Raw genomic sequence first — 12,537 nt, forward strand, 5'->3', positions numbered from 1 at the left:
CTCTCTGCTCGGCAGGGAGCCTGCTTCCTCCTCTCTCTCTGCCTGCCTCTCTGCCTACCTGTGATCTCTCTCTATCAAATAAATAAATAAAATATTTTTTAAAAAATTAAAAAAAACATATCAGCTGATTTAACAGAAACAATAATTTTAAAACTATACTCTAAGAAAAACAGCAGAAAGTAAGTGAAAGTATTACCAGGAAGAATCAACCTCACAACATATACTAATAAAACTATCAGACTTTAGAGGCACCTGGTGCCTCTGCTAGTTATGTGTAAACTCTTGATTTCAACACAGGTCATGATCTCAGGTTAGTGAATGGAGCCCCACAGTGCTGGGTGTGGATTCACTCTCCTCCTTCTGCCCCTCTTCCCCCTGCCCCTGCACCCAAGCCTGGCTTGGGAGCACGCTCCCTCTAAAACAAAAACAAGCAACAACAACAAAAAAATACCATCAGACTAAAGGCATGGGGAAAAAAAATCCTCAGAACCTCAAGGGAAAAATTACCTAATAAGGGTAATTACCTAATAAGGGTTAAAAAAATTACCTAATGAGGGTTAAAAAAATAAGGGTTAAAAAAAAAAAGTTAGGCAACCATCAGACTTCCTAAGAGCAAAATTCAAATCAAAGCAAGAATGAAGTAACATTTTCAAGAAATTCAAGAAAAGAAAGTGCAGGGGCACTTGGGTAGCTCAGTCAGTTAAGCATCTGACTTGGTTTCAGCTCAGGTCATGATCTCTGGGTCCTGGGATCAAGCCCCAGATCAGGCGTGGCATTCAACGGGAAGTCTCTTTGAGATTCCTTCTGATTCTCTGCCTGTCCTCTGACCCCACCCCATACTTACTCACACTCTCTCAAATAAATAAGTAAATCTTAAAAAAAAAGGGGGGGGGCAGAAAGAGAGAGAGAGAGAGAGAAAGGAAGGAAGGAAGGAAGGAAGGAGCAAAGAAGGAAGGAAGGAAAGAAAGAAAGACAAACAGAAAGAAAGAAAATGCAAATCAACAGTTAAAAGAAGCAAACTACTGAGGCACCTGGCTGGCTTAGTGAATACAGCATGCAACTCTTGGTCTTGGGGTCATGAGTTCAATCACCACACTGGGCATAGAACTTACTTTAAAAAAAAAAAAAAAGTAAAAACCCCACAATAACAAAAAAACAACAAAAAAAGAAACTACCACTACATTCAACAACTTGGATAAATCTCAAAAGTACCAATCTCAGTGAAAGAAGTCAGACAAGGAAACTATACATTATATAATTCCATTTATATCTAATTCTAGAAAAGTCAAAACCATAGTGGCATAAGGCTGATTTTTGATTGCTAGAGACAAGGGGTAAAAGGAGTAGATTAATTGCAAAGGCGCGTCAGGAAACTGTAGGTAAAAGAAATGTTCTATATCAGAGATCAGCAAATTTACATAAAAGTCCAAATAGTAAATATTTCAGGCTTTGCAGACCAAAGTCTCTGTTGCAAGAACTCAACTGTCAGTGTAGTATGGGAACAACCACAAACACCACCAAACAAAGGCTGTATTAAGAAAACTTTTACAACTAAAAACAGAGAGTTGGGGCGCCTGGGTGGCTCAGTCGGTTAAGTTGTGACTCTCGATTTCAGCACAGGTCACGATCTCAGTATCCTGGGATCATGCCCCACTTTGGGCTCCATGCTCAGCCAGGAGGCTGCTTCAGGATTCTCTCTCTCCCTTTGCCCCTCCCTCGGGAACTCACGCTCTCTCTACATAAAATAAATAAATACATCTAAATAAATAAACAGGGGCACCCGGGTGGTTCAGTTGTTTTAAGATCTGCCCTCTGCTGGGGTCATGATCCCAGGGTCCTGGGATAGAGCACTGCATCGGGCTCCCTGCTCTGTGGGAAGCCTGCTTCTCCCTCTCCCATTCCCCCTGCTTGTATTCCCTCTCTCACTGCGTCTCTCTCTGTCAAATAAAGAAATAAAAATCTTTTAAAAAATAAATTAAATAAATAAATAAATACAGACAGACAGTAGACCAGATTGGCTTGTGCAGTGTAGTTTCCTGACCCTTGTTCTGTATCATTAGGGTGTTGGGTTATAGAACTATATTTTCCGAATTTTTCAAATTGTAATATATTTTTTAAGTGTGAGTGCGTGTGGGGTTGGAGGGCAGGGAGAAAGAGAGAGGACAGTTAGTGCATGCAAACATGCACACACCCACGATGGGGAGCAGGCTCCAGACCCGGCATTGTTGGGCTCCATCTCACAACCCTGAGATCAGAACCTGAGTCGAAATCAAGAGTCAGACACTTAACTGAGTCACCCAAGCACCCCCTGAATGTTTTTTTTCCCCCAAAGATTTTATTTATTGAGGAAGTGAAGGATAAGCAGGCTCTCCGCTGAGCAGAGAGCGCCACACAGGGCTTCCATCCCAGGATGCCAGGATCATGACCTGAGCTGAAGGCAGACGCTTAACCAACCAAGCCACCCACTCAGTTAAAAACCAAATGGTTTTTAAAAGCATGCCACTATTTATTAAAAAGCTGAACACATCAAGGCTTAGAATCAAGCTTTATTAGACCATTATTGGATGGTTTCCAAAAATTCCACCACAAGATTCTTTTTATTTTTGCCCCAAATTCTGTATTTTGAAAGATGCCTAAACTAAGCTACATTTAATAAGTCATTTTGCCATTTTTGGTAATTTGACATATACAACTACCAGTGCCCTGAAATGTTTTTATCAAACAGCAAAATAATTTAATGTTTCACTTTTGGTGGTAAGCCTAATTACGAGTAAATGTGTAATTACCATTAGGCTCTCTAAAATAGTGAACAGCTTTAGAACCACCCATACCCAATCCTCCTGCGCCCTTGGGACCAAGGACCTTAATTAAATAATTATAATAATGGCTAATGTTGGTCCAAATATGCAAATGATCCAAAGGAGAAGTCAGCAGGATTCAAAAAGGAGAATGCAATAGAATCCAAGCCATAAGTCAAGTAATAAGAAACTTGAAAAGATTAGAGCCATGATAAATGTCTGTTTCTCTTTTCTACTTGTGGGATGGTAGAAGGCTGCAGAGAGAGATAAATACCATGGAAAAAACAAAAATGTTTTAAGAGTCATGATTTAGATATGAAGAAAACTAAAATGTGACATGATTTCAAGCAATTGATCAAATGTAAAAAACAAGGAAAAATATCTGACTATTCCTCTACAATAGCTGGGGGGAGGTGGGTCTGTGATGTTGGAAACAGAAAGTAGGGAATAAACTCATAGCAGAGTACATAACTCAGCCAAGTGTTAACATAGTCATACAATTGATGACTACTGATTTCCAACACTTAAAAATCAAGAAAATACAGAAAATTTATTTACTGCTGAGGACAAAATACAAATTATCAACTTTGACAATGTAAAAGAGCCACTAATAAGTTGGAAAATAAGGGGGAGAACTCCCTAGTATCCTTTCTTACAAAGTAGAAGGGTTACCAGAGATAGTGTTAGTTTATGAATTATGAAAAAAGAACTGAGGTTAAAGTATATTACTAAAAGTTCCAAAGGTCCACAAAAAAGGAAGCAAAAAATTACGATATAACTATATGAGGGAGAGCTGGGTTTGTAGTGTTAAGCATATCACCAGCTTGGCAGGAGGTCGACAGATAATGTCTGAAGTTGATAAAACATGAAATGACAGTTTAACCACATTATTTAAAGACATGAAGATAATTACCAGAAAAAACAAACAAACAAAAAAAATGTAGTTAAAAGTGGTTCCCTCTAGGCAATGAGTCTAGGGGTAGGGAGGAATGGAGCCAAGCAATTGTGATTTTTCAATAAATACCCTTGTGTAGGATTTTATATTTTAACCATATACATATATTACTTGACTAAAAATTAATTTGGGGGCACCTGGGTGGCTCAGTTGTTAAAGCGTCTGACTCTTGATCTCCATTCAGGTCTTGATCTCAGGGCTGTGAGTTCAAGGCCCACACTGGGCTCCACGCTGGGTGTGGAGCCTATTTAAATAAATAAATAAATTTTAAAAATCTTTTTTTTTTTTTTTAAGATTTTATTTATTTATTTGACAGAGAGAAATCACAAGTACACTGAGAGGCAGGCAGAGAGAGAGAGAAGGAAGCAGGCTCCCTGCTGAGCAGAGAGCCCGATGCGGGACTCGATTCCAGGACCCTGAGATCATGACCTGAGCCGAAGGCAGCGGCTTAACCCACTGAGCCACCCAGGCACCCTAAAAATCTTTTTTAAAAAATAAAAATTAATCTTAATTCTCCCAACCTTGTTATCATAGATTGTACATATTTATATAAATATATACACAATACACACACACAGCCCTCCAATTAGCAAGATGCAAGATGTGGCAGGGGAGTCCTCCTTCACAGTGGTAGAATTTTAACTGGGCGCATTATCTAGCCCCTCTGTAGTTACACGTAGTCTTACAATTAAGTTCTTGTCAACAGAACATACACAGAAATTACGTATTTGCAACTTCCAGTTTATCCCCTTGAAAAGGAATGGGGTTTTTCTCTTTTCCCATTCTTTTCCCCACTGGCTGGAATATGGAAATGGTGGAGGTAAACTATCTTCAACCTTGCAGATAAAGGAAAGACTTTAGGAAGCACAAGAGAGGTGGAACACAGGTCCTCAACGCTTTGGAACCACCATATTATCTCTGAACTGCTTATGCTTGGGTTGTTAGAGGAGATAGAAACTTTCATTTTGTTTCAGCCATTGTTACTGTGGTCTGTTACAGCAGCTGAACAGGTACCCTAATGCACACAGTATATGAGGAGGAAAACAAGATCCGTCTGAAGAACAGGACTGGAACTGGAGCATGGGAATAAGTGGTATAAGACCCTAAAGAGGCCTGAAATCTGAGCAACAGGTGTTTACACTTGATACAGTAAGCAATATGAAGCCTGGGCAGGCAAGCAACCTAACAGAAAACAGTATACTAGGAAAATGAGCATAATGTGTAGAACGGAGCTGAAGGGAGGAAAAGAGGGTGAGACAACCCATCAGACACTTGGAGGTCTATCATTCCAAGTGTGGACTAAGAACCCTGGCTGGGAGAGTACCAATGAAAGTAATAGTGAAGTGATGACTAAGAAAAGACGTAAGAACTGCTGAGTTAATGTGGTAATAGTCTGAAAGAATCAAGAAATACTCCAAGATTTTTGATCCAGGAGAACAGAAGAATGGAAGAAACCCTGGCAAAAATGGAAAGGATGAAAGCCTGTGCTGATATGAAGCATTGAACACAAGAGAGAAAAGGTAAACTGTCACTGACTTCAAACAACTTTCTCTAATCTTGCTACAAAGTTACATCTCAATAAAAGAAGTATTGCATTACATTATATTACTTTATTTGACCTCAACAGTTGTTAACCATCTACTCTATATTCCTTCTCAATTATCAACGTGCCAGGAAAAACAGTAAAAAATGAACAAACCGGTCACCTTTTACTTCCTCTCTAGAATGATTAGGCATAAAAGGTAAGCAGAGCTTGAGACACTTTCAGTATACAAAGTCTGAGAGAGATTAGTTTTAAATTCATACTATAATCAAAGAAGAGTTTCACATGATGGCTAATTATGATAAAGCGTATCATCTAAGTACCAGGGATTACTTAAAAATACAATTTTTTTACTAGAGTTGTTAAATCATTATGTTGTACACTTGAAACTAATGTAGCACTCTGTGTCAGATAATTTAGAAAGAAAAAACACATCTTTCCTGGGACTGCTATCACTCCAAAAAGATACATAAAGTTAACTATTTGTTTTGACACTATTTCTTAAAGGAAGATGTTCCCTGGACTCCTCACATTTGACAAACTAAAATGCTATACAGAATTCTAAAATATAAGTAACCAAATGTTAACTTCTGTGGCTCTCTTCCTAACATACATGAGGGTGCGCACACGCGCGCGCACGTTGCCCTGCAGCTGATTTTACAGAATCCATGATGCGACTGAAATCAGTCCTTAGGAGTTTAATGTACAGTTAAAGCTGATGACAGATCTCTTCTATGATATCCCTTACAGAAAAATGGTCAACCATTCCTTGCTTCAACATATTCTGCAACAGAAAACATTATTTTTCAAAGCCAACTCTTTGATTGTTAGGATAGCTTTGTGAATACTTCGTTACAATGAGCCAAGATCTGCCTTCCATTTGTCCTGGTTATTTTCTTTTCTAAAATATTTAAACACTATTGCTCTCTCAAGCTTCCTCATCGCTAATCAAACCACCTCAATCCCATCAAATCACCGTATAAAATGCTGACTCTATCTGGTCATCTTGATCACCCTTGTCTGATAATCTTTTTTTTTTTTTTCACTGCTACTCTTTATTTTTTTTTTTTTTTAAAGATTTTATTTATTTATTTGACAGAGAGAAATCACAAGTAGACAGAGGGGCAGGCAGAGAGAGAGAGGGAAGCAGGCTCCCTGCTGAGCAGAGAGCCCGATGCGGGACTCGATCCCAGGACCCTGAGATCATGACCTGAGCCGAAGGCAGCGGCTTAACCCACTGAGCCACCCAGGCGCCCCTCACTGCTACTCTTTAAAGCATGTTGGCCAAAACTAAATGTAATACTACTAAAAAAAAAAAAAAAATATGTGGAGGGGCGCCTGGGTGGCTCAGTGGGTTAAGCCTCTGCCCTTCTCCTCAGGTCATGATATCAGGGTCCTGGGATCTAGCCCGGCAATGGGCTCTCTGCTCAGCAGGAAGCCTGATTCCCCCACCCCCACCACCGCCTCTGCCTGCTTCTCCACCTACTCGTGATCTCTGTCAAATAAATAAATAAAATCTTTAAAATAAAATATGCGGAACAGCAAAATGGACTTAAGACCACATGAAATAGAATGTAATACAATCCAGCTAGATCTAGTGCTATCCAATAGAATTTATAATGATGGAAATGTTCTATGTCTGCACTAACAGGTCTAGCCTCATGAGGCTACTGAGCTCTTAAAATATGGTTACTGTGACTGAGAAACTGAATTTTAAACTTCATTTAACTTTAACTGATTTAAATTTAAGTAGACTGGCATTAAAGCCCCTCCAATCATATAAATTAGATTCTACTCAATGTACTTTAAGTTTACCTATTAGTATGTACCCATAAGACTTACTTGAAACAAATCAAAATGAGGAGGACTGGACTCTAAATGAGGCCGCCATTTCTGAAAACAATCCCTTAGGATTTTCTTAGCTGGTTTATTTGGCCCATGAACACACATGGTAAAACTACTGGAATATTCTATTTTCCATTAGTTATGCTACTAGTAGCTAAGAATGACACTCTAAATAGCGAAGAAAATAATTCCAATTTGCTGGCAGAAATAAGTAAGAATACAAAAACTACACATTATTATAATTCTTATTCAAATACCAAATCAAGGTCTCCACTGAAATGTCTTCTAAGCATCTCAAATACAACATCCCCAAAAATAAACTCGTGCTCTCCCACACCTCCTTCCCACAACCCAAAGTCCCTGCTGCTCACTCACTCATTGTTTCCAACTCAGAAAATGGCAAATCATTCCAACTGCCCAGGCCCAAAACCTTGCTCTCATATCCTTCACTCCAATCTTTCTCCCACACCCCAAATCCAAATCTAGGGCATGCAATTTTCTCTGCTTGGAATGCCTGTCTCCCGGCTCTATCTGCAAAGCTAGAATTTCTTCCCATCCACCAATTCTGCTCAAGTGACAGCGAAGCGAGGCCTTCTCTCCCACAACTGCAAACCTAGGACCCCACACTCCCAATTCTCCTTCTACTTTGTGACTTATCATGGGACATACTAAGTATTGTACTTGTTTGCTCCCATTAGAAGTAATCTACGAGAGAGTATTTGTTTTGTTCAGTTTGGTATACAGAAGACAGTTAAGATAGTTAAATATCAGTTGACTGACAAATCCTGTAAACATTGTGTGCTATGCTAATGACATAATCAAGGATGCAAAATAAAAATAACTGATACAATTAGAACACTGGACTCAATTTTTTCTAACAAATAAAAATAGGTAAAACAAACAAACAAAAAACAAACCAAATGTTTTAAGTGGCCACTATAGCATTTGAAGTCTATCAGTTAAGAGTTAACCTTATACAAGTGCTCAGGTTTAGACACCCCTGCTCTAGGAGACCACCTTTCTCAACCTCAACTACTCCTGTCCCCATCTTTTCCTAATTTTACCATGGCTTGATATTATTCCAATAAAAGTAGAAAATAAATTCTAATATAAACATTACCAAAATTGTCACATTTCCTGGATTAAGCAGGCTCATAGTTGTTTTAATTTGCTTTAAGAGCACATTAGCCCAGGGGCGCCTGGGTGGCTCAGTGGGTTAAGCCGCTGCCTTCGGCTCAGGTCATGATCTCAGGGTCCTGGGATCGAGTCCCACATTGGGCTCTCTGCTCAGCAGAGAGCCTGCTTCCCTTCCTCTCTCTCTGCCTGCCTCTCCGTCTACTTGTGATTTCTCTCTGTCAAATAAATAAATAAAATCTTTAAAAAAAAAAAAAAGAGCACATTAGCCCATAATTACAAAATAACTATATTCTTCATTTCTATAGACCTGCACTGTCTAAGATGGTAGCCATTAGCCACATGTAGCTATTAAGTTAAATAAATAAAAATCCAGTTCCTCAGTTGTGTTAACCACATTTCAAAAGCTGAATGCCACATGTAGCTCTAGTGGCTACCATACTGAACAGGCCAGAGCTCTACTGGGCAGGACTGTTACATTTTTTTCCCTAAAACTTAATTCTAAAGCATAAAACTGATTCCGCTGAAACACTAGCAGAATTTAACCTCAGAAGTTTCAAGTTTCTGTGTCAGTGATTCTCAAAGTGGTCCCCAGACCAGCAGCAGCATTACTTAGGAACCTGTTAAAAATACAAATTCCCGGGGGCACCTGGCTGGCTCAGTCTGTGGAGCATGTGACTCTTGAACTCAGGGTTGTAAGTTCAAACCCTGCACTGGGTGTGGAGCCTACTTAAAAAGAATAAATAAAGTAATTTATTTAAAAAAAAATACAAATTCTTGAGCCACAGCAATCTGTTTTAACTAGCTCTCCAGGTGATCCAGGAGGTTCTGAAGCATGTTCAAGTTTTAAACCACTTTCCTAAGTTACTCATGAGTGGTTGTTGGTGCACCTGGGTGGCTTAGTCAGTTAAACATCTGCCTTCAGCTCAGAGCATGATCCCAGGGTCCTGGGATTGAGTCCCACATGTCAGGTTCCCTGCTCAATGGGGAATCTGCTCCTCCATCTTCCTCTGTCCCTCCCCACCAAATAAATCAATAAAATCTTTTTTAAAAAAGTGGTTGTCAAAAAAAAAAAATTGGTTGTCATCATAAGCTATGAAATACTGAGAATACCATTTCATTCTACAATATGCCATAAATGATATATCAGCTATGAAATCATACATAACCAAATTTCTATTATGACATCTTATATAAGGAAAACTCAGTAGATATTTTCAATAAAATTATAATATTAAAACTAAAACAATCGTGAACTTCGTTTCTTTTAAAATATATACAACCGTAATTTGCTTCCTCTTCCAATTTGCAGATTCTTTTTCACTTCAACACCAACATAACAAATTTTTTTAAGTTTTTTATTTTAATTCCAGTATAGTTAACAGTATAGTGTTATATTAGTTTCAGGTGTACAATAGTGTACAATAATTCAACAACATAATCACACTTTTATCTTTCTCTAAGGGTCAACTAAAAGCCTTTAAGTTAGGAAGAACACACAACAGTGGAATAACAGGAAAAGGGAGAAATTTTAAAATTTTGTGAAACCCTCACATGAGAAGATAGTGCTTTTATAATAAACTAATAAGTAAAAATGAAATCTATTAGCTAGAATTCAGCAAGAAGTTGAAACTGACATTGTACAAGTGTTACAAGAGGCTGAACAATTTGAACACTAATTTCCCGCAATAAATCATAGCTACAGTATAAGACTAAATATTTGCAGTATGAACATCCATGTATGTTAAATAGTTATCATTAAATTTTCTGATAGAAAAACATCCTTAGAAATTTCAGCTAAGAGGGGCGCCTGGGTGGCTCAGTGGGTCAGTGGCTCAGTGGGCTCAGGTCATGATCTCAGGGTCCTGGGATTAAGCCCCATATCGGGCTCTCTGCTCAGCACGGAGCCTGCTTCCCTTCCTCTCTCTCTGCCTGCTTCTCTGCTTACTTGTGATCTCTCTCTGTCAAATGAATAAATAAAATCTTTAAAAAAAAAAAAAAAGAAATTTCAGCTAAGAAAAATGCAATGCAATAAAATGATTATAAAACCACTGGGGAAAGAGCTAACTTGACTTACTAAAAGTTTGGCCCAAAAAGGAGAGTCATTAAGAGCCTGATTACAAATTTCTGCCATAGCCAAGTGTCTACTGTGACAAGTTACCAGTGGAAAATTACTTAGTCACAATTTGTGCAATTTGTGAATGTTTTGGATGTGTTCACTAAAACTGTAGGCACTAGATCATTTTTAAGTAATGTTGTTAAATTATAACATATTGAGTTTATGTGTAATCCATGGAAACCTAAATCACACTTAAAAACACTGCCTCAGGGGTCCCTGGGTGGCTCAGCTGTTAAGAGTCTGCCTTTGCCTAAGGTCATGATCCCAGGGTTTTTGGATGCAGGCCCCACATCAGGCTCCCTGCTCCTCAGGAAGCCTGCTTCTCCCTCTCCCACTCCCTCTACTTGTGTTTTCTTTCTCACTGTGTCTCTGTCAAATAAATAAAATCTTTAAACATAACAAAAAAAGTCTTAAACAACTTCTATATTAAAAAAAAAAAAATACGGCCCCAGCATATATAAATGTCCACTTCCACTCAAGTGTCCTTCCATAAAATGAAGACTGGATAGGCTTGACAGATTTTTGAATTCTAAACATTCTTCATTAATAAACACAAAGGACACAATTATAAAATGTTTAAATAATGTAATAAAAAATAGTCAAACGTCTAATATTAAGTACTAACCACGTGCCAAATGAGGATATTTATTTCTGTCACTCATCTGGTATTCCTAGCACAGATCCAAGCATGTAATGTATATTTAATTGCATTTATGAAAAAACGAATGAGTGTAAGTTGAGAGAGTTCCAAAACACGAAAGTCCTAACCCTCCGGGAAGTTGCAATTCGATTTAGGAAACACGACAAACACAAGAAAAGCTAAATAACATATGACAATTAAAAATACCACATGGCAGGATACGATTATTTACAAAGTTGGTGGCAAACAGAGTGATACAAATTCTGACTAGAGTGAAGGGATTACAGACTGCGGTCCTCGATTTTAAAAAAGTAAGTAACACAGCACTCATCTCACCTCAAAATTATCGAAAAGGAAGTAATACAATAACTAAAGAGAATGAGGTAAAGAAACTGCCTTGAAATAAAGTCCTAACGTTCCACACATACAATTATTAGCTGGATCGAGGACCTCTAAAAGCTCCTGAAACACAAGTCTCTCAGGAACAGCATCCTCTGATTATTTCTTCCTCCGCCCCCCACGAAGATTTCCACTGGACAGCCGCCCCAGAAATTTCTCCCAGCATCCGCAATGACAATACTCTCATCTTTCCCTCCCTCCCCTCGCCTGTATCAGACGGCGGCATCTCCCTCCAGAGGAAAAAATGGAGGGCGGGGGAGGCTGTATAGGAAGGAGAGAAAGCTTACAGTGAGGCGGATTAAGGAGGAGGAAGGCGAGACCACGCGGGGGTCGAAGGTGGAGTCCCCTCCGACCCAGCCCAGCCCCTACGCTAGGCCAACATCTCCCCACCCGGAGGGCACGCCCCTCGCCCGCCAGAACCGAACGAGCAGGCGGCTAACTCGAGTGACAGCCCCACCACCTGTGTCGCAACCCCTCCCCCAGACCCGTGGGGGGACGCTTGCCCCTGCCCCACCAAGAGCGGCCCGTGGCTCTTTCTCTACTCTTCCAGTTCACGTCGCCAATGAGTGACAGGTCCCCGGGGGAGGCGATAGCAACGGCACGCCGCTCGACACTGCTGGTGCAACACTGCACCGTACCCTCCAGCCGGCACGGCGCGGGGGCGTAGACAGAGCGTTCCTGACCGCCCAGGGGGACCCAGTACAGGCCTCGCCTGGCCCAGTTGCCCCACATTGGGCGGGGGTGGCACTTACTGCGGAGATTGTGGATTAGCTCCGAGTGGCTGGCGCCGCCGGATTTCCAGGCCATCGCTAAGCACACCCGGAGCAGGTACAGAACCACCTTCAGCGCGGCGACGGTACCCAGCAGCTTCCCCAAGAGTGAGACCACCTCCCACACGGTCACCGCCCCGCTCGCGTCCCCGCTGTAGTCTCCGCTGCGACTGCTGTCGCCGCCGGTGCCGCCACTGCGCGCTCCCGGCATCCCCCGCGGCACGCATGCGCTCTGTGACGCTGTGCGGCCTCGGGTGCGGCGGGGTGGGGCCGCGGGCAGAAGTGGCCGCGTGCCCCGCCGCCTGCGCTTGTGGCTGTTGCGGCTGCTGCGGGC

The 12,537-nt window shown here is 40.7% G+C and overlaps 1 protein-coding gene across 2 annotated transcripts in view; it reads right to left on the reverse strand.

Annotated features, from left to right (window-relative positions):
• The window catches only part of PCMT1 (protein-L-isoaspartate (D-aspartate) O-methyltransferase), a 45,392-nt gene extending 32,906 nt beyond the window's left edge, over positions 1–12,486 (reverse strand). Inside the window, exon 1 of one of the 2 annotated variants that reach the window (XM_032339274.1) lies at positions 12,186–12,486. In XM_032339274.1, coding sequence (XP_032195165.1) covers positions 12,186–12,414 — 229 coding nt within the window. In that variant the 5' untranslated portion in view covers positions 12,415–12,486. The remainder of the gene's footprint in view (positions 1–12,185) is intronic. The other variant, XM_032339275.1, reaches the window with a different exon arrangement.
• Positions 12,487–12,537: the final 51 nt, after the last annotated feature.

The sequence above is a fragment of the Mustela erminea genome, chromosome 4 (genome assembly GCF_009829155.1).
Source record: "Mustela erminea isolate mMusErm1 chromosome 4, mMusErm1.Pri, whole genome shotgun sequence".
NCBI lineage: Eukaryota > Metazoa > Chordata > Mammalia > Carnivora > Mustelidae > Mustela > Mustela erminea.